Here is a 23034-nt window from a genome sequence, read left to right as displayed (position 1 = left end):
GGGAAATACTGAAATATTAGTTCAATAAATCTTCCAGTTCACTATTTCAGTTATTGAAATAAATCAACATTTGGAAAATATTCTAAGTTATTGAGATGCTCCATTTGGTGCTTGGTCCATTAACTGATGTTTCTGCACCGTTGATGTAACCGAGATGTTTTATGATGTTTTGGTCGCTCAGGCCAGAGTCCAGTTTCATGTGGAGATGGTGCCATCCTTTGGAAATTTGGAGGAAGTGTTGCACTCTTGAGAGTTTCCCTTCTCTCTCACACACACACACACACACACACACACACACTGACGCGCAGGTTTGCTGGTGTTCTCTGTTCCAGGGAAAAGACGGTAGCCTTTCCTGCAGGGAATGGCATCCTGAGGAGGGAATGTAGACCATTTTGTGACGGGACTCATTCTTCTCATACGTCTTTAATATGTTTGTTAACCTACAGACAAACATAACAGGGATGTGCATTTAAGACCTTAAAGACTAGAATCTGATTGGATCTTACTGAAGGGCGTTTTAGAGGGTCTGGTGACACCGCGGGTCTTGACCCCCATGACCTCTGCGCACTGAGGGCTCTCGGCCGCACCTAATATGTCAGTTTTGTCAGAGAAAAAAACATTTTTGTTGGGAAAAGTTCCTGAACTGCGCGGCTGAAGAAGTGTGGCCGACTAGAGCCCCGTCATTTCTCTCCGGTGACAAGTGGGCCTGTTTTTACACCTTCATTCTAAATAAGGAAGCTGCCTGACAGACATATGACCGCCCGATCCAATTTGGGAGCTGCCCCTGCGCCCCATCACGTCCCAGGCCGTTGATCGCCACCAATCGGCGTCCTGCTGCTCCAGTCCAACAGTGACAGCCGGCTGTTCCGCCTCTGCCCAACACCGACTCGGTGTTTTTCCTCGCTGCCTCCGTTATTAGCCGAGCGGTGAAGTCACCATGATGTCATCCTGGGATGGTGCAGCCTGGCCGAGGTAGAATCAGGCGTTTCGGTGACTGACAGCCCGGAGGATTTATTGTGAACTCTAACCAAGACAGAGACCATCAGAGGCGAGAGAGAGAGAAGAGAGAGAGCGGGGCGCGGAGGAGCTACAAAACATGGTAATCACCACCACCAACATCTCCATCACCTCCAGCTCCACCGCGCACTCTCCCGTCTCCTCTCCTCCTCCTCCTCTCCTGGGTTTGCGTTTCATGCCCAGAGCCCTGATCTGCTCACCAAAAATAACCCTCAGCCAGCATGCCGAAGGAAGCAAAACAAGAAGAGCGGTATTTTTAGGGTCATTAATTTCAACCACGTGGCCCGAAGGTAAACCGGATGGCCGCTGCGCAAAGGCTCCTCGTCAGTATGTCCTGCGAGGCCGGCACGCCGCACTGGACGCTGACCGCGGCGCTTCTCCTGGGCTTTCTGCTGGGGGTCGTGTCAGCGTACCCCTTACCGAGCGGCAGGACGGATGCAACTTTGCTGGAGAAGCGATGGGAGACCCTGTTCTCCCGCTCTGTGCTGGGGATCTCCGGGGAGAAACCGGAGCTGAACTGGGAGACTGACTACCTGCTGGGCATCAAAAGAGTGCGGAGGCTCTACTGCAACGTGGGCATCGGGTTTCACCTTCAGGTCCTCCCCGACGGCAGGATAAACGGTGTACATAATGAGAACCAGTACAGTGAGTTCTACCTCCACCAATGTAATGCAGTAGACATGTGAGAGGCAGAGGCAATGAGCATGGATCTGCGATGCGCAGGCTAGTCTATCCCCTTCTATTAATTTGCATGACCATATCTCATCCGACTCACAGGGAGAATTGAATTTCTTCCAGAGCAAAGACATATCTATTAAAAACAAGCATCCATCAGCACTGAACACCCCCATCCTCCTCCTTCTCCCTCTCTCCTTCCCCTCCTCCCCAAGCTCAACCATGTCATGAATGTATGGACGCTTTTAGACACAACTTATTTTTACGCAGCCCTGTGAGGGCGGTCCGCAGACCAGGAGCCATAGTGCACGTCAATTATTGCAATGACCAGAGCGCGCTTAATTGACGCGCCTGGATGCAAATGTAAGATGGAGCGAAGGATACGGAACAAAGGCAAGGCATGCTGCGCAGCAACCTGCAAGGTTACACCCAGAGAGAAAGCGCGCAGCTCAGTCAGCAGGATGAAACGGTGAAATGTGGGGGATGCTTGGACGCTGTTGCATTTATTTTCACTCTAACATAACCATTCTGTGTCCTGCATTAGGTCTGATAGAGATCTCTACGGTGGAGAGAGGAGTGGTGAGCCTGTATGGGGTGAAGAGTGAGCTGTTTGTTGCAATGAACAGCCGTGGAAGGTTATATGGAACGGTAGGTATGCACACATTTTCATTTATTGCTCATAATGTTCATTAGATCCTGAAATTAATGCTCACTTTGCAGATTGCTTCAGTTCCTTGGTAGTCGGCTCTTATCTTGCAGAATGCCTCTCCTGCCACGGCCTCGTTGCCAGCTTCAAATTCTATGTTGTGAAATCCATATATTTTTGATTCCATCAGGAATTTATAAAGCTCTATTTAAAGCTGGCCTGTAAGACACGCTGGCCTATGGGCAAATAATGATGAGGTTAACAGATGCAGAGTGGTAGATGGTAGAGATGGTAATGTGGTCCTGAGTGGGAGAAGGTGGGAAACCCCCTGACGTCTGTCAGCAGAACCCTACATCGACTGAAACGCCAGGGTGCTTCTTCAACAGGGAACTGCTGGTTGTACAACGTGGGTAGGCCAAAGGCTGCAAGCTAGCAATATCTCTGCAGAAGTATTCACACCCTTTTACACTTTATCACGTTTGGCCAACAGACCAATAATAAGTGGAGGGAAAATGATACATGGTTTTCACAGCTACCTACAGATAATCTAAAAGCTGTGGTTGTTTGCCCTCAGCACTCTTTACTTTGATACCCCAAAATAAAATCCAGTGCAACCAGTTGCCTTCAGGGTCTCCCCATTCAGCAAATCGCCTGTGTGTACCTGAATCTGGTTTTACAGCAGCTGCGGTTTCTGGCCTCAGAGGTTTATTAGAGAACAACCAGCATCCTGAAGACCAGGGGCCACAGCAGAAAGGTCAGGGAGAAGTTTTGGTTCAGTTAAAGCAGGGTTAGGTTCTACAACAATATCTCACGCTTTCAACATTTCCCAGAGCTTTGTTCAACCATCATCTGAACAAGGAGAGAGGATGGACCAACTGCAGACCTACCAAGATACCAAGACATGCAGGTCCACCTAACTGACAGGATGGAGCTCCACAACTCAGGAGGAGAATCTGTCCACAGGACAACTATTAGTCGTGCACTTGATAAATCTGGGCCTGTATTCCCAAAGAATCGTGAGCCCAAAAGTGACTCCTAGTGACGTCATTCTAAGAGAAATCTTCGAATTTCTTGAATTCTCAGATTTTTCTTAGAATTTTCCATCAGTGAGATGAAAGTTATTCATGAAGCATCTGAGGCCTTCAGAGAGCTGCTAACGTGAGGAGATGTTAGTGAGGAGGACCTTTAGTGAACCTAAGAGTGTCTGAAGCAGAGAAGATGGAGGAAAGACAGAGAGAAAGGAGAGATCTTCTCCTCCAATGAACAACAGTGAATGAATAAAACGCTACCAGGTCCATGGTGCAGAGATCCACCTCCTAAACAGTCGAGTTAATGAGAACAGAAACTTCTAGAACAATCATATAATTATTAATATAGAGATAAGATTCACTTTATCATCCCTCTAGGAGGAAATTAAATAGTTTCAGCAGCAGGACAGGTTAAAGGTCAACCTCTAGTAAGATGATATTAGGAAGGATCAATAAATACTAGAAACAATAATTAATAACCATGAATAAAAAGGGAACAAAACTACAAACAATATAATAGAGAATTATTTAAATATTTACAGACTGTAAAATGCTTTCAGAAATAAAGTTGTGAATGTCTGCATTAATATCAAATAGATGCAGTATGAGAACAACCAGCATGGAGAGTAAACATAATACATAAAAGATAAATCAAGATAAAAATGAGCATGAAAATAAGCTACAAACAAACATGTTGATGATGTGTGACAATTAATTTAATTTGGTTAAGTTTTATCATAAATTCAACATTTCTGAATCCAGATTAAATTCTATCATTATTTAATTTCTCCCCATTGATTACTGGGAACCATCGCTTTGTTTTTTTTTTTTTCTTTTGCAACAGCCAATCACAGCTCTTAGAAGACAGCGTCACACCCAGCAACGGCGTCAACCACACCTCCTCACTAAGAGGAGTTTCTGTCGTCTCCTCAGAGTCTCAGCAGAGAACTGAATCACTGAAGCTGAGGCTCCTTGCCAGGAAGTTTCAAGGCATAAGTTAGGAGCTCTCTGAGAGACTCTGAGGAACTTTGGGGATACGGGCCCTGGACCTTAGGCAAGGCAAGTTTATTTATAGCACATTTTAGCAACAAAACAGTACAAAGGCTGATTTAAGTAGAAGTCTTGCAGCAGATCTAGTTAATGTGTCTTTATGGAACAGAAGCAAGAAGAAAGCCATCATTGAAAAAAACAAGCCAGAATATATTCTGTTTGCCACAAACCATGAAGGACACAGAGCAAACATATAGAAGAAGATGCTCTCATCAGAAGGGGGCAAAACTAAAAAATATGGCCTACATGTAAAATTCCATAAGTGGAAGAAAACTAACACTTAATACCCACCTGAACAGACCACCCCCACAGTCAAACATGGTGGTGGCAGCTTTATGCTGTGGGGATGCTTTTCTTCAGGGAGGATGGATGTAGCTAAATTCAAGACAATCCTGGAAGAAAACCTGTTAGATGCTCCAGAAGACCTGAAACTGGGGTGGAGGTTCACCTTCCAGCGGACAACCACCCTGAACATGTAGAAAGAGATACAATGGATGGTTTACATCAAATATGTAATGTGTTAGAATGGCCTAGTCAAAGACCAGATCTATATCCAACTGAGGTTAGTGACAAGATTTGAAAACTAATGTTCACAGATGTTCTCCTTTTAATCTCACTGAGCTTGAGATGTTTTACAAAGAAGAAACAATGTCTGTAGATGTTCAAACCGGTAGAGACATATCCCAAAAGACCTGCAGCTGGACCGGCAGACAAAGGCTGTTCTACAAAGTTCTGACTTCAGATGATGAATATAAATGTACGCCACACTTTTTAGATTTTTTGTTTTTTGTAAAAAATGTTGAAAACCATAAATCATTTTCCCTTTCTGAGTTGTGACTAAACAAAATGTACATGGGGTGTGAATACTTTGGCTGGGTGCTGTAAGTTTCTCCAGGCTTGAATAAATCTGAATTCTGAACAGATTAGAGCAGTTGTTGCTTGTTCTTTATTTTTTAGTTTAAGTATTTGGATAGGAAAGGAACTGATGGTCTTTAATTGCAAATAAATGTAGAGAATGCAGGTTCCAGTATTCTGCACTTTTATTTACTGCTTCTAACTTCATCAGACATATAAACTGAATGGTTTAAAATGAGTAGAAGTGTTGCAGCAGATTTAGTTGATGCATGTTTGGGCAGAGTAAGGACATTAATGAATATATTAATGTCACTGGTGAGTGAGGAGGTCATTGTGGTAGGAAGAGTGGTGCTGACACATGGCGACTCGCTCTTTGTGGGACACATATTTGACCGGCAGAATGCAGCTGCTTATCTGGGCCTGAGTGATGAAGTGTTGGCTTGTGGGCAGACTGAGGATCTGATAAGTGATTGAATTAGGCCACGTGCTTTGTGATGGAGCCTTTGCTGCTGTACAGACATGCACTGCCAGCTCAGCACTGCAGGGTCTTATTGTTCTTTTATTATGACACATCTGTGGAGACAGAAAGAGGGAAGTTAAGAAAAATGTTCTGTAGAATTAATTAAGATATTTATTTTACTTATTTGAAAAGTTATTAAAACCCAATGGGCTGTATGTTTTTACATTAAATGGTAAAAAATGAGTTGAAAATATGTTAAAGCAGTTCTGAATGTATAATCGAGAACATAAAGAACAGTGAGGTCACCTTACAAATGTTGGAGTATGCAGGAGAACAGTTATGGTAACTTGGAAAGTTTAATTACTGCAGCTATTTTAATTTCTTGATGCATTAAAGTGAGTTTCCTGGACTGCAGGCAGGTTAGTTTAGCAGCTGCTTTAATGGGAGCGCTGCTGCTGAAATATCTCCATCTGGAGGTTTATTACCGGAATACCAAAAAGTTAAGGAAGTTATAAAGTTAACATCAGGTTTTGGTACTTAACGGTTCTTCCACAGATCTGAAGGTACATTTGTGGACTGATGCATGACCATACCATGCAGTTACTAACTGCGCTCACTAATGTTTTCATTTGCCTCTCAGTCTTTGCAGAGATTTTTGCTGATTTTTTACATGGCTCCTATTGGTGGGTAGGATGTATCAGGCAGCACGTGAACGTTTTGTGCTTAAAGTTGATATGTTTGAAGCAGGAAGAGTTGTCTGTCTGGTCCGACCCAACAGATGAGCACTGGCTCTGATTAAATGGTGCATCACGGTTTGTTGCTTACGGGGCTGCAGATGGATCAAAGTCATCGCCTGATGGTTCTGACCTCTATCTGCAGGATGATGTTTTCTGTTATATGTAAAAATGGTCCAGAGAGCCCGAAACCAATAAATTCAAATCCTCCAGTTAGTCATCTTTGACATAGGCTGGATAAACATCTGATCCATGCAGGCTCCACATCACAACTTCCAGAATTTAAAGCGTATGCTGCTAACATCCTGGTGCCAGATGCCACAGAGCATCTTCAGGGGTCTGGTGGAGTCCACATCTTGACGGATCAGGGCTGCTGTGTTTGCCAACATGCTATCGGCAGGTGGTCATAATGTTATGCTGTTAAACCCTGTGTTATTTGGCCCCTTGGTCTCCTCGTTTGTGACACAAGGTTTGGGTTTAACAAAGGGCGCTAACATGGCTGTGGGTTCTGTGGATTCTGGTGGGAACAGTCACTGGCTCATGTGCAACAGGATGTGGAGCGATTGTCTCCCTGTGCCGGTTTCATTGCTGTAAAACCAGAACCTGTCATAAACGGACCATGAGTAACAGATTAAACAGAGATGCCTTCAGGAAGATGCAGACAGTTTTTGTTGTGGGTGAACGTTGTGTCTTCTACCAGGTGAAGGTTTGAGAAGCAGTCCTCATACAGACAGACTAGATGGTGTCCCTTTGCTGCTGGCTCTGAGTCCATACCTGCACCTCTGGCCCGGAAAGGTTTTCAAATAAAGGTGGGGAATGTAGTTCAAACTGTACGATTATCATACAGCAGTTATATGTTAGCAGGCAGTATCTGACAGCATGGTGGTACTCACAGAACATCAAAACATCATTGAGTTATATACGATCACTGGATCCAACCTTATAGTACCGGGTTGGGCCTCCTATTCCTTCAGAAATGCCTTAGTTCTTCATGGCATGGATTCAACACTGTCAGAACCTTTCAGAGGTTTTGGGTCATATTGACACGACTGCATTACACAGTTTGCTGAAGATTTGTTGAAACGGTCCTCAGTTGGTACCAAGAGATGTTAAAGAAAATCTCCCCATTCTTCTAAACTTCCACCACCAGCCAGGATGGATCCATGCTTTGCGTTGTTTTAACCAGATTCTGACCCGACCATTTGAATGTTGCAGCTGAAATCCAGACTCATTGGACCGGGCAACATTTTCTAACCTGTTATTGCCCGTTTCTGGTGATTCTGGGTGAACTAAAGCCCCAGTTACCTGATCTTAGCTGACAGGACTGGTACCCGCTGTGGTCTTCTGCTGCTGTAGAACATCTGCTTTAGGGGTCCAAATGTCATGTTCAGAGATGGAGTTCTACAGACCTTGGTTGGAGCCAGCAGTTATTTGAGCTACAGCTTGCTTTCTATCATCGGGAACCAGTCGGCCCATCTCCTCTGTCCTCTCCTCCAGTCAGCTGCTGCTGTCTGGATATTTTCTCTGTTTCAGAACATCCTCTGTAAACCTGAGAGATGGTTGAATGTAAAAATCCAATCATCAGGTTCTGAAACACCAGCCCAAATGGTACCAACAGCCATGTTTTGTTCAAAGTGTCTTAAATGCGCTTTCAGTTTGAACTTCTGCAGGTCGTCTAGATGATTAAATCCACTGCGCTGCAGCCATGTGATTGGCTGCTTGCTTTCTTTGTTTCTGTTAACAGGCAGTTCAAGCTATACCTAATTAAGTGGCCAGTGTGTGTATGTGTGATTTCTATGATGTTTTTTCTTGGCCAGTCAAACTCCAAACTAGGCAGGTTAGTTTATGGAGACGGGAACAATTAGGAATGATCCGGTTGTTACATTTTGGGATGTCTAAGGACTCATTTGGACTCATTTTGGACTTCTGTCCTGGTGGGAAGCTGAAGGTGTCCAGTACTGTTACTGTTTGACAACATTAGCTTCTTACCTAGATGAGTGTCCAGGTTCTAGCTGTTTATATGCTAGTACCTTCCTGTTTTAGAGAGGTGATCCCAGAGACTGTTTTTGTTTCAGAAAAAATATATTTTTTAAATAATGTAACTGCTTTACAAAATACGGAAAGGCTTATTATGAAGTAATAATGTTTTGTACTTTAAAGATTTAGAGATGTTTTGGTGAAATTTGTCCTTTGGGAGGTTGTCTGTGTCTGATTGAAAGCCTTCCTTCCCGTGTCTCTGCTCCCTCCAGACAGTCTTCCATGACGAGTGCAAGTTCAACGAGAGCTTGCTCCCAAACAACTACAACGCCTACGAGTCTCTGCTTCACAGAGGATCCTACATAGCACTGAGCAAGCATGGCCGCCTGAAGAGGGGCAACAAAGCCACTACTGCCATGACTGTGACGCACTTCTTACCCCGAATATGACGAGAAGAGAAAAAACTGGCAATAACGAACTTATTTGCACATGTGGATTATTATTATCCCAGGTAACTCAAATATCATATTCGTATGTACAAACACGAAAACACAACATGGACTGCAAAAGAATGAAACAGAGCTATATCTGATATTTATTCAAACTTTCTATGTATATTTGGGTAGCTGACTTTGTATTAGAAATGACTGAAATGCATTCTGTGCTGCTTCCATGAGTTTTATCATCTTGTGATGTGAAGGAGAGGGCGTTGGGGTTTGGCTCTTCAGTTTTTCTTGGTGCTCGCTGGAATCGGTTGAGTCCTCGCCCTGACGGTGGACGACAGTTCATCTTGTTTGGAAAGAAAGATGGAATTACTTCAAGGAACCATAATGATTGGCAAAATGTAGAAATATACATGACATTTCCACAAAGCCTGTTTACTTTAACATATTTAGCTGTGATCCATCAGAGAGACCGTGAAGGACTGTCCCGTCGCTGTCAAGGGCAAATGGAGAACTTGCAAACTAGTTGGTGGTTTTTCTTGCTTCGTCATGAGGTGGCTGTGCCTTGAATTCCTTCTTATGGCCCCCTCACCATTGCACGCGAGAAATGTGGGTCTCGAGTCAGAAATAGGAACGATGCGCAAGTCATCGCTCCCTAAGACAACGCTGGGGGGCTTTAGCCCAATTCCTCGAGGGTCTGAGGTTTCTCCACTTTTTTTCTCCTTCTATAGTTAGATCAATTGAGTAGTTGAGACTCTATGCTGCACAGGATCCAATGGAGCCTCTTGGAAAGTTAATTTCAGACCAGCACCTGATCCTCCATCCCCTTACATTATGTCCAAGAGAGCTTTGACAATCCCAGGTTGCATTTTGAAGAGTTTTGTGCGGCCAGCCTGAGTGTGTGACTGTGTACTGAATGTATGAGTGTGCATTTATTTAAAATATACATGTTTAAGTGTTTCACTTTAAAATGTTTAAGTCATGTGCTCTTTATTGAGAGCAAGTCAGTGTAGCAAAGGATCATAGATGTGAAGCGTTTAGGTCTCCTGAATGTTACTTTATCCTCAGCCTTATTTATTTATTTTTAATTTTTTAAGAGTAAAACGAAGCTATCTGACAAGTTTAATGGCACTTAAACTAGTGAGTTAATGCATTCTGTAGTCATTGGTGATTAATAATCCCTGTGATTTAAGCTAAATCTGCAGTTTGGTATTTAAAATGTTATTTCAGGCTTTTAATGCAGCATAATTTACTTAAATTCATGAAATGCTCACACTCTTCCCTCAAATGCTGTAGCTTTCTGGAAGGAGAAAAGCAGTTCTGACTGTTTGTTTGACCTGGACAGGTCACCTGTAATGTGTGGATTTAAATACCTGAGCGGCCACCAGACTCTCAGGCTCCTCCAGAGGGTGAATGCACAGCCCCCTGAGAATGTTACACATCTGAGCCACTTTTGAACCACAGTCAGAGATTTCTGTCCTCTGTGCTTCTCTCATGTTGGCATTTCGTTCATGTCCACCTCGTGGTAACCTCTGACCCCAAGCTCTGCACCTGTTCCTGCTGTTCTTGGAAAAGACAGGGCTGGGATACAAATAAGGACCTTATAGGTTTTCAGTTCATTACACAGATTGTAAAAAGGTGCATTTGAACTGGATTTTACTTTATTTTGGGTCTTGTTCTGAAATATCTCGTACATACAGAGCTGTGCAAAAGTATCCCCCCCATCAATTAACCACATTTTTGGTTCAGGTTTACCAAAAACACTCAGCTCTGACTACTGTCTGACTTGTAGGATTAAGAAGTGACTTAAATAAAACCTGTCTGACAACGGGAAGTAGGCTAAAGGATCTTACATTATACCTCAATCTGCAGAAAGTTCAGACCATATGAGTCTCTGACATCTATCAGGCTTACAGAGACATTTCTAAGACTTTGGGACTCCAGAGAACCACAGTGAGATCCATTTTCCACACATGGAGAGAACATGGAACAGTGCAGAACCTTCCCAGGAGAGGCTGGCAACCAAAATTACTCAGAGTTTATAGACCGCTCATCTAGGAGGTTGGAGAAGAACCCAGAACAACATCTAAGGTTCTCAATATAGGTCAGAGGTCATGATTCAATGATTAGGAAGTGAGACATGGGCAAAGATGGCCTCCATGGGAGAATTCCAAGGCCAGAACCACTGCTGACCCAGAAGAACACAAAGAACCATCATACATTAACCAAAAAACAACTTGGTGATCCCTGAAACTTCTGGGAAAATATTCTGTGGACTGACGAGACAAAAGTGAATCTTTCTGGAAGATCTGGTGTAAAACTAACAGGATTTCAGGAAAGAACATCAGACCTTCAGTCAAACATGGTGGTGGCAGTGTGATGGTCTGGGGCTGGTTTGCTCTGGACACTGGCTGTAACTGATGGAACCATGAAACCTGCTCTAAAACAGGAAATACTGAAGGAGAATGTCCGACCATCAGTTTGTCACCTGGGTTCTGTTGCAGGGCGATGATCCAAAGGAACCAGCAGGTCCACCTCTGAATAATGTAAAAAAAAAATTAAAGTTTTTGAATTGACCTATTCAAAGTCAGGACCTAAATCTGATCGAGAAGCTGAGGCATGATCTTAAACTGGCCGTTGATGCCAGGCCAGTTTTTACTCAGATTATCTTTGTCTGATTATAACATTTAGTTTGATGATCTCAAACATTTAAGATGGAGAAAAACAGCAAAAACAGATGACATCTGTTAGGGGGTAAATACTTTTCATTGTACTGTATTTGGGGTAGTGTACAGGAAGGGCGGCTGGGTGAAATGATGTCAAAAGGTAGCAAAACGCCTGTAGACATGCTGTGATATTTTACTTCCTGTCTTCTCCAGCATCACTGTAACACGAACTGCTGCTTCTGTTTGGAAGCAGAGAGGAATGAATGGAAGCTGTATGTTCAGACAGTTCATCTGCTGATGCACCCTGGTCCTTTCATAGCAGACAGATGAAGAAGAGTTTAGTTTGAGTCATTTTGTAGCAGAAGGTCCAGTAAAGTGGATCACGATCTTCCAGTAGAGAGGTGATCATGAGGAGGACTGAAAACTGTGACTCCCAGATCAACATTTCGCCTTGATCCTATCAGCCTGATCAGAATTCAGTCACATGCAGCTTCTTGTTTTAATTTTATTTTCTGATTTATTTAAATGAAGGTGCACATTTTTGTCATTTATTGAGTGCAGTTCTCTGTGCAGGAGACATTTTCCCCTGACTTTATCTAAAATAAGCTGAAATGGAATATCTGTCAGCTTCTCTATGTTATTTCTGGTTCTTCAGAGGAATCTGTCAGCCGAGTAGCAGAATGGAAACTAGAAGGAATGATCTGATTGAAGTTGGTAGATTTGACATAAAAAGCATCTTTGGTTGTTGCATGATGTTTTTGTGAAGCAGGAAGGTTTGTGTACTAAAGCGGGACTACAAGAAGGTAATTAGTGATGAGAAAACATCACTTTGCTTCTTTAATTCCTCATGATTCATGTAGAGTTTTGAATGAGTGAGGTAAGTCTTACCCCTTCGATTAAATATCCAGTGTCTGGATTTGTGCTGGTTTTAAAATGTGCTGGTCTGGAAGGAACTGGAGGTCAGCGGCTGGTCTGGGATCAGTGTATGCGTGTCCCTATGAGCCGGCCATATGTTTTTTTGTGTTTCTCTCTCAGTTTTCTATTCCTGCACTGAGGGGAGTGTGCTTCCTCTGAGTCCCCCCACCTCTTTCTTAGCATATACCTCACCTCCTGCCTTAGTTCCGATTATTGAAATGATTGAAAATTAGTTTGAAAACAGACTTCTTCAATCATTTGTTTCTGAAAAAGAATATGACAAGTGAGAAAAATACTATATTGCAAATGGTTTTCCTTTTATTTTTGTACGTATGTGCTGTGCACAGCAGTCAACTGTATTCCTGAGATGACAATAAAAAACGTTTTTTTTAAATCTTTTGCAATGGAGTTGTGTGTTCCAGTTAATTTAAATGAACAGATATTAGATCTGAGGAAAAACTCCAACTTCCAACTTAGCTGTTAAAGTCAGTATGGAGCGCCCTCTCCTGGTCAAAAGCTTGAAGTAGATCAACAGAAACGGAACATTTGTTATTGAACTAATTTGGGGGTTTTTATTATTAATACAAAGTTGAACAAACACACCATTCCATTGAGACAAGATTTCATATTTATTTCTAAACATCTGGATTATTAGGCTTAGTCATGAATGCAAATAATTAATAAATATTTGTAGAAAATATTAAGTAGTGCATTATTTTCTTGAAAATTGTAAGGTAAATGATGGAGGTGTTTGGGCTTGGTGGCTAAACTTAAAATTCACACTTATACATACAATACTTGTACTTATACAAAAAATGATTATTTCATTGTTTGTAGAGAGTTTTTCAAAATGTGAAGGGCATCCCTCAATAGAACTGACTGGGTGGATGTGAAACTGACAGGAGGTGTAGTCAGCCACCCAGTTCAGCAGGATGGAAGCAGCTGTGGGGTGATTGTCATAAAGGTACTCATTAAGGTGTACATAACTTTTAGGAAAATATTTAAAACAAAATTTTCATCGCTTTGTTGTTCATGACAGATGATCAAGATTATGAAGAATTCCTCCCTTAGACCAAGGAATTGGGTCGGTACTGTACTTATTAGATCAAATATTTCTTACAGATGGCAATGGGAGTCATGGAGGCATTTCCAGACAAGCCAAGAATAACGTTTTCAACAACCAAACCAGATGGGTTTCATTTGCACTGCAAATTCTTGAATGATCAGGTAATTTGGTAACTTTCAGTTTTTCCTGTACGATATTCATTTATTTATGTAGAAAAATAATATACACTTTAATTTAAGCTTTTGACATGGACAACTGTGCGATGTGCTCAGCATCCAAACCACCAATGCCGGGGCCAGCTGTCACTGACTGGGTGACTGTTGTAGAACCTGTAGTGTTTTGGATTGATATATAATAAAGGTTTGTTTATCATGAACATAAAAGTAAAACACCATCGATAGATGATTTATAACATTTGAATCACATACATGTATCCATCAATAAAGTTTTTAAATTGCCTATAATTCAGTGCAGGGTTGCTGGGAGGCAGGTGCCTTCCTCAAGCAAAGATCTGTGTTAGAGAGTGGGCTCACCTATAAAATGACCAAAAATAAACTTAGAATGAATATTAACATGATTTTAACATTTGTGTGGGATGTTTACAGATTCAGTGTGACTCATGCATTCAGTGGTACCATTTACAATCCCTGAACATGGATCCTGAACATGGATCCTGAACATGGATCCTGAACATGGATCCTGAACATGGATCCTGAACATGGATCCTGAACATGGATCCTGAACATGGATCCTGAACATGGATCCTGAACATGGATCCTGAACATGGATCCTGAACATGGATCCTGAACATGGATCCTGAACATGGATCCTGAACATGGATCCTGAACATGGATCCTGAACATGGATCCTGAACATGGATCCTGAACATGGATCCTGAACAGGTTCCAGAAAGGGCAAAAACAGCGTGGGACTGCTGGTTATGTCACTAACAAAAGTGTTCATTGTTTTCAGGATTTGAAGTTGTTGGTTAGTTAGTGTTAAATCGTTTTTTGTTTTGATAACTGTTGTTCTGTGTTTATTAATAAATGTCCATTTATCTTAAATAAAAAGTTTGCAAATGTGTTTAATATTAAAAGCTATGTTGACCCTTCTCTTTTCCAGTGGTTATGGTCAATCTGACAGAGAGGTATCTCAATGGTTGTGGTTTTTAGTAGAACAATGACCATCAGTGGCTCTAGATGGACAAACTGTCTACTTTTAAGGCTAGGCTTAAAACTTTCCTTTTTAATCAAGCTTATAGTTAGAGTAGCTTAGGTTATCCTGAGCTATCTCTGTAGTTATGCTGTTATAGGCTTAGGCTGCTGGAGGACATAATGACCACTTTCACTCTCTCTGCTAGATTCTCATACTACTCTCTAATTCTGAATTATTTGCTGTTATTTCAGCTTTTAACTTTATGTTCTCTCTTTTCTCTTCCTAGAAGCTACACCTGGCCTGACTCTGTGTCTACCTGTGACACCTTTTTGGAGAGGGGCATCGTCTGAGCTTCTGCTGGCAACAACTTAATGCTCACCTTCTACAGATGATCCACATGATCCTGTCTTTCAGTGTTTAACCCTTTCTCTCTCCTAGACATGGCTACTGACTGAGCTTCTACTGTGACTAACTCTATGTTCTCTCTTTCAGACTCTAACCTTGAAAACTGGCTCAGAGTTTATCTGTTCTTTCTTTCTAGATGAAACGACTAAAGGAGCTACATCCATTAACATTTACTTTTCCTTCCCATAGAAAGTACTCCTGGATCAGTGCTTCTTTGTTCTCTTTGTGTCTCTGCTCTGTTCTCTCAAACCTCCAGTCGGTCGTGGCAGATGGCCGCTCACACTGAGCCTGGTTCTGGTTCTGCTGGAGGTTTCTTCCTGTTAAAAGGGAGTTTTTCCTCTCCACTGTCGCTACATGCATGCTCAGTATGAGGGATTGCTGCAAAGTCAACACCAGTGACTGTCCACTGTCTCTACATGCTCATCCGGGAGGAGTGAATGCTGCAAGTCACTGACTGGATGCAATCTGCTGGGTTTCCTTAGATAGAAAAACTTTTTATCCAATTTGAATAAATAACTGAATCTGACTGAACTGTTCAATGGTTACGATTAATTGGAATGCACAGGGGTTGTACAATGAAACTGAAACACCTGGTTTTAGACCATAATAATTTATTAGTATGGTGTAGGGCCTCCTTTTGCGGCCAATACAGCGTCAATTCGTCTTGGGAATGACATATACAAGTCCTGCACAGTGGTCAGAGGGATTTTAAGCCATTCTTCTTGCAGGATAGTGGCCAGGTCACTACATGATACTGGTTGAGGAAAACATTTCCTGACTCGCTCCTCCAAAACACCCCAAAGTGGCTCAATAATATTTAGATCTGGTGACTGTGCAGGCCATGGGAGATGTTCAACTTCACTTTCATCTTCATCAAACCAATCTTTCACCAGTCTTGCTGTGTGTATTGGTGCATTGTCATCCTGATACACGGCACCACCTTCAGGATACAATGTTTGAACCATTGGATGCACATGGTCCTCAAGAATGGTTCGGTAGTCCTTGGCAGTGACGCACCCATCTAGCACAAGTATTGGGCCAAGGGAATGCCATGATATGGCAGCCCAAACCATCACTGATCCACCCCCATGCTTCACTCTGGGCATGCAACAGTCTGGGTGGTACGCTTCTTTGGGGCTTCTCCACACCGTAACTCTCCCGGATGTGGGGAAAACAGTAAAGGTGGACTCATCAGAGAACAATACATGTTTCACATTGTCCACAGCCCAAGATTTGCGCTCCTTGCCCCATTGAAACCGACGTTTGGCATTGGCATGAGTGACCAAAGGTTTGGCTATAGCAGGTCGGCCGTGTATATTGACCCTGTGGAGCTCCTGACGGACAGTTCTGGTGGAAACAGGAGAGTTGAGGTGCACATTTAATTCTGCCGTGATTTGGGCAGCCGTGGTTTTATGTTTTTTGGATACAATCCAGGTTAGCACCTGAACATCCCTTTCAGACAGCTTCCTCTTGCGTCCACAGTTAATCCTGTTGGATGTGGTTGGTCCTTCTTGGTGGTATGCTGACATTACCCTGGATACCGTGGCTCTTGATACATCACAAAGACTTGCTGTCTTGGTCACAGATGCGCCAGCAAGATGTGCACCAACAATTTGTCCTCTTTTAAACTCTGGTATGTCACCCATAATGTTGTGTGCATTTCAATATTTTGAGTAAAACTGTGCTCTTACCCTGCTAATTGAACCTTCACACTCTGCTCTTACTGGTGCAATGTGCAATCAATGAAGACTGGTTACCAGGCTGGTCCAATTTAGCCATGAAACCTCCCACACTAAAATGACAGGTGTTTTAGTTTCATTGTCCAACCCCTGTATTTTCCCATGGTTCATAGCGCTACCTTAGCCAATGCCACAGGCTGATTCCTGTGCCCGACTGGAATTGGACGACTAAGCTATGACCCCTTTATTTGGTTATCTTGTTTTTTCCTTCTTTCTTTTTATGGTTGTTTCACTTTGTCTCAGTGTTACCAGAGCTGATGACCAAAAGAATGTGATGATGATGTGAATGTATTGTTTTTGTATTTTTCTCATTGAATGACATAGACAGGTGTGAGTTAGTCAGAGTTTAGTCTTGCCCAGGCTAACCTTCTCCTGCCCAGTCATAGGCCTTTAAGAAACAAACTGAAGTGTGAACTCCCGCTCCTGCCAAGAGGAACACAGGGACAGTATTTTAGTTTTTTCTTTATTTCTTTTGCTTCTTCACGGATCATGGATCATTGAGTCTCAGCTCCTATGATGGATGGACCCGGTAGCTTCAAAGACTGCGATTAATCACACCCTTCGAACCTAGGGGGGATGTTGGGATCTGACAGTTCTGACATCACCAAGAGTGTAAAACCCAGAGGAGATGAAGTTTCAGTGCCATTTCCCGCGTGTCTCACAGGACAGAGCAAAGGAGGCGGATATCTGGAGAGACAAAAGCTCGCAGGCGAACTTTTGCTCCACAAGGCCATTCCCGGAAGAGCTTGAAAGCTGGAAATCTGTCTGATACGAGAAGATCAGCAGATTTATTCACCGATCGAAGACCACGCCGACACTCAGCGCAGGTGGAAACCCACAGAGGTTCTATTTCCAAGGAGATGAGTTTTCGTCCTTGTGTAATGCAGTCGACTAACGGTTCATCTTTTCACCTCCTGAACGGATGAGAAATTACCGTTTTTTTCTTTAATTTGATCACGGACGCGTGGTCCCCCCTCCTCTCCTTTTTCTTCAGACCTGATCCATCCTCAACCACTGGAGAGCAGAAATCAACGTCAAAGTAATTTTGTTCTTTTCATAGTAAATCGGATAGGTACATTTAGAGGTCTGGGCAGGATGAGGCATAGTTAAGGATGATTTAGAATCATCATTACTTAATCTAAGGTATTAACTTGTTGCATGCAACAATGCATAATGATTGAATTGTTTTATGCTGAGCTGTGCTTTGATTTGTTGCTGTGTGGTTCATGTTTGTCCGGTTGATCCCAAATCAGCAAGGAGTTAAAAGTTGGACTTTTAAAAGTTTTTCATTCAAGGCAACTGCGGTCTGGGCCTCACCCGACCGCTCTTTGTTCCAGTTTCATTGCTGGAGATTTTCCACTAAGTTCCCGCCTCAGTTTTATGACTCTTGTCAAGATTTGGGGCGATCGAGACATCAGCACCAGGAGGATTTCTTTCCATTTAACCCAAATTACACATTTTTTCCATAAAACTTCTGGTTTGATGTTCATAGACACTAAATGCACATATTTTTATTTTATTATTATTGTTAGGTAGTCATTTTTATTCCTTTGTGTAGAACGGTGCTTGTTAGTTAGGTGATGGTTTTTATACCAGAATAATGGTATATCAGGATTATTTGGCTTCAATAAATCTTCATTTATATATATATTATGAGAAGAGTTTGTGTTTATTTCATGCAAGAATGATTTATCTGTCAAAACAAGGTCAAAGTTCCCCCACCTTCAGTGAAGTGGTTGAATAAACAGTGACAGTTGGTGGTTTTGGTTAATAATTAATAATTATTAAAGAGCTTTGGGCCCATAATCACAACACCAGAGGACATCTCTGATTTCTATTTGTAAGTAATGATTTTTGGTTAAGAAATTAAAAGTTATCAAATTATAATTCTTGATGAATATTAGTCAATCATAATCCTTACAGCCCCTCAAAGCAGAGTAACTAGCAGATGTCAACAACGGCACCTTGGGAATTATGCCCAAGGAAATAAATCGCCAATAAGGCATTTAAGGTTCATAGCCAAGGAGAGCAAAACTTTATTCCACAAAAAAAAAAAAAAAAAAAGTCAAATTTTATTGTTCCATGTGTTAAAAGACAACTAATATTCTAAGAGCCACAATAGGAAGGGAAGAACACAAGACTGGGGTCTACCAGCAGGTGGGGGGCAATCCAAGTATGGGGAACTGGTTCCTAAAACAAATAAATCAAAATAAATCACCTCAAGCACTTGTGAACAGACACTCAATCATGAACAAATCCCAACACCGGTCATGTGCACTGCACAGAAGTCCAGTTCTCCTGGATGCCCTCCCCACCGCCTTCAGCCTGGAGACAAAAGAATGGGATTAAACAAAGCAAACAGTAACAGAAAAGAATGACCCTATAATGTAGACATGAAATGCTAAAATGAGGTTACCCCTAACCTCTGACGTAATCTAAAAAACCCAGGCTGCTACCCGCAGCAAGGCCGGAGGCCACAATGAACCATGGAGTAACCCATAAACAAATTTAAACAACAAAAACAAAGCAGCAGCTTTATATCTCAAATTACACATTAATAGGTGATTTCAGAAAATGGCAGATGGTAGGTTAAGCCATGTTCACCTACCAGAGCTGGATGACTCCACCCCGTCCAAAAAGCCCCTTCCGGCCCAACAGCAGGCGGATACGCTTGCCGATACTTTCTGTATATAAATAGTTGTCATTTTTGTGCTATTGAACTGCATGGGTGCAATAAAATAATACACACCTGTTTTATGTTGTCAAGATGAACTGAGGGGGTGGTAATTTATAACCACACCCCAGTACCAAGCAGGAGACTTCAGGCAGTTTCTAAATGCAAACAATTTGAGTTAACCTACTAAAATTGCAGATCTTATACAGGAGAAGAAACATTATTTAAAGATGTTAGAGTCTTGGCCCCTGAGAATCTCCCTTTATGTTCACACCCACTAATTAGATGCCAGGTGTCCCCAATCCTGTGGCAGGCTTCATCCTGCTACAAATATAAATATGATTTTTGGTTAAAGGTGAGAAAATGACTATTATATTATTTACATATAATATCATATAATATATGTAGATAATATAATAGTCATTTTATATTATATTATCTACATATAAGATTTTCATGAAAACAGGTATTGGAACATTTCCTGTTCCCAACAAACCCTAAAGGAAACTGTTATTAATTTTATGGATTCTGACAACAGAGTGAAAGGATGTAGAGATGCTTGACACTTTCACCAGGTCGGCTGAGAGAGATAATCACACAATCAAAAAACGATTAGCTAAAGTTATACAAAAATGAAGCGGCTGAAGATGCGCTGCCCTTGGTGATGTTTTACATCAGATCATCACCCACTGAGCTCATGGGTTTAACTCCACATGAGCTGCTGACAGGAAGAACCATACAATGACCTTTCACCTCCTCTCTTCAGTCGGGTGTGAACCCAGTCTGGATTCACAGGGAGGACAACTGACGTTTTCATAGATTTTAATCTGCTGTGAAGTTTTTGTCTCATAAAACACAGGAGGCTCTAACCAAAGAACCAACAGGAGAAACAAATGGAGCTCTGGATGAGGACAAAACTAAGCTAATACATCATAAATGTGCTTGTGGAATTAAATTCATTTATTCCAGTAACCATAACGTCATATGGTAAGATTAACTCATCTTTTTGATTTCAACTAACTAAATCCAATTATGTGGAACCTGTTTCACATTTTGAGTGGGCTGGGTTACTGCAACAGAAGGAATGTGATAAAGATTAAACAATAAAAATTATATTTGTTGGGTTAAAGCTTAAAGGAGGATGGCCTGGTAAATTTGAAATAAGGTCACTCTTACTCGTCGTCTTCCGCTTATCTGAGACCGGGTCACGGGGGCAGCAGACTCAGCAGACACCCAGACGTCCCTCTCCCCAGACACCTCTTCCAACTTCTCCGGGGGGGAGCCCAAGGCGTTCCCAGGCCAGCCGAGAGACATAGTCCCTCTAGCGTGTCCTGGGCCTCCTCCCGGTGGGACGTGCCTGGAACACCTCCCGAGGAAGGCGTCCAGGAGGCATCCGGTATAGATGCTCGAGCCACCTCAACTGGCTCCTCTCGATGCGGAGGAGCAGCGGCTCTACTCCGAGCCCCTCCCGGATGGCCAAGCTCCTCACCCTATCTCTAAGGGAGTGCCCCGCCTCCCTACGGAGGAAGCTCATTTCAGCCGCTTGTATCCCAGATGTCGTTTTTTCGGTCATGACCCAAAGTTCATGGCCATAGGTGAGGGTAGGAACGTAGACCGACCGGTAAATTGAGAGCTTTGCTTTTCGGCTCAGCTCTCTCTTCACCACAACGGACCGGCACAGCGCCCCCATTACTGCAGCAGCCGCACCGATCCGTCTGTCGATCTCCCGCTCCATTCTTCCCTCACTCGTGAACAAGACCCCGAGATACTTAAACTCCTCCACTTGAGGCAGGAACTCCCCTCCAACCTGAAGAGGACAAGCCACCCTTTTCCAGTCGAGAACCATGGCCTCGGACTTGGAGGAGCTGATCTTCATCCCAGTCGCTTCACATTCGGCTGTGAACCACCCCAGTGCATGCTGTAGGTCTTGGCTAGAGAAGGCCAGCAGGACCACGTCATCTCCAAAAAGAAGAGACGAAATCCACTGGTCCCCAAACCAGACCCCCTCCGGCCCTTGGCTGCGTCTAGAAATCCTGTCCATAAAAGTTATGAACAGGACCGGTGACAAAGGGCAGTCCTGCCGGAGTCCAACATGCACCGGGAACAGGTCCGACTTAGTGCCAGCAATGCGGACCAAACTCCTGCTCCGCTCGTACAGGGACCAGATGGCCATTAATAAAGAGTCCCCAATTCCATACTCCTAGAGCACCCCCCACAGGGCATCACGAGGAACACAGTCAAATGCCTTCTCCAGGTCCACAAAACACATGTGGACCGGTTGGGCAAACTCCCATGAACCCTCGAGTACCCTGTAGAGGGTATAGAGCTGGTCCAGTGTTCCACGGCCGGGACGAAAACCACACTGCTCCTCCTGAAGCCGAGGTTCGACTATCGGCCGGACTCTCCTCTCCAATACCCTGGCGTAGGCCTTACCAGGGAGGCTGAGGAGTGTGACCCCCCTGTAGTTGGAACACACCCTCCGGTCCCCCCACCCAGACTGCCAGTCCAGAGGCACTGTCCCTGACCGCCATGCAATGTTGAAGAGGTGTGTCAACCATGACAGCCCAACAACATCCAGAGATTTGAGGTACTCAGGGCAGATCTCATCCACCCCCGAAGCACTGCCACCGCGGAGCTTTTTAACCACCTCGGTGACTTCAGCCTTGGGTGATGAAAGAGTCCAACCCCGAGTCCCCAGCCTCTGTTTCCACCACAGAATGCGTGATGGCAGGATTGAGGAGATCCTCGAAGTACTCCTTCCACCACCCGATAATGTCCTCAGTCGAGGTCAGCAGCCTCCCACCCCCACTATAAACAGTGTTGGCGAAGCACTGCTTCCCCCTCCTGAGGCGCCGGACGGTTTGCCAGAATCGCTTCGAGGCCAACCGGTAGTCTTTCTCCATGGCCTCACCAAACTCCTCCCAGGCCTGGGTTTTTGCCTCTGCCACAGCACGGGCCGTGGCACGCTTGGCCTCACGGTACCCTTCAGCTGCCTCAGGAGTCCCACAGGCCAACCACAGCCAATAGGACTCCTTCTTCAGCTTAACAGCTTCCCTTACTGCCGGTGTCCACCACCGGGTTCTGGGATTGCTGCTGCGACAGGCACCGCAGACCTTACGGCCGCAGCTACGGGCAGCAGCATCGACAATAGATGCGGAGAACATGGTCCACTCAGACTCTATGTCTCCAACATCCCCCGGAATCTGGTCAAAGCTCTCCCGGAGGTGGGAGTTGAATACATCCCTGGCCGAGGGCTCCGCCAGACGTTCCCAGCAGACCCTCACTATGCGCTTGGGCCTGCCAAGTCTATCCAGCTTTCTCCTCCTCCAGCGGATCCAACTCACCACCAGGTGGTGATCAGTGGACAGCTCAGCCCCTCTCTTCACCCGAGTGTCCAAAACATGCGGCCGAAGGTCTGATGATACGACAACAAAGTCGATCAAAACCTCCTGCCTAGGGTGTCCTGGTGCCAAGTGCACTGATGGACACCCTTATGTTTGAACATGGTGTTCATTATGGACAATCCGTG

General features: G+C 43.6%; 1 protein-coding gene and 1 long non-coding RNA gene across 4 annotated transcripts; one reads left to right on the top strand and one right to left on the bottom strand.

The window, feature by feature from the left end:
* The first annotated feature begins 308 nt into the window (after positions 1–308).
* Positions 309–14734, top strand: LOC124861226 (fibroblast growth factor 6-like). 3 transcript variants are annotated; one of them, XM_047354765.1, is made up of 4 exons: positions 309–1662; positions 2237–2340; positions 13589–13693; positions 13772–14734. In XM_047354765.1, exons 1-4 carry the CDS (start codon positions 1317–1319, stop codon positions 13847–13849), a joined length of 633 nt encoding a protein of 210 aa, XP_047210721.1. In that variant the 5' UTR covers positions 309–1316; the 3' UTR covers positions 13850–14734. The 3 variants fall into 3 exon arrangements, 2 of the variants coding, with proteins under 2 accessions (XP_047210721.1, XP_047210728.1); XR_007036567.1 differs by lacking the exon at positions 13772–14734 and adding an exon at positions 8715–8953 and having other exon boundaries at positions 316–1662; positions 13589–13701; XM_047354772.1 differs by lacking the exons at positions 13589–13693; positions 13772–14734 and adding an exon at positions 8715–13170 and having other exon boundaries at positions 317–1662.
* A 4067-nt stretch (positions 14735–18801) lies between these two features.
* LOC124860826 lies at positions 18802–19915 on the bottom strand. Its single transcript, XR_007036452.1, has 3 exons — positions 19581–19915; positions 19440–19515; positions 18802–19156 (listed from the first exon to the last, which is right to left on the bottom strand). It is a non-coding gene; the product is annotated as an uncharacterized LOC124860826 (long non-coding RNA).
* Between the last annotated feature and the right edge of the window lie 3119 nt (positions 19916–23034).

This window comes from Girardinichthys multiradiatus, chromosome 2, assembly GCF_021462225.1.
Source record: "Girardinichthys multiradiatus isolate DD_20200921_A chromosome 2, DD_fGirMul_XY1, whole genome shotgun sequence".
Classification (NCBI taxonomy): Eukaryota; Metazoa; Chordata; class Actinopteri; order Cyprinodontiformes; family Goodeidae; genus Girardinichthys; species Girardinichthys multiradiatus.
This window is presented reverse-complemented; position numbering and strand designations above follow the sequence as displayed.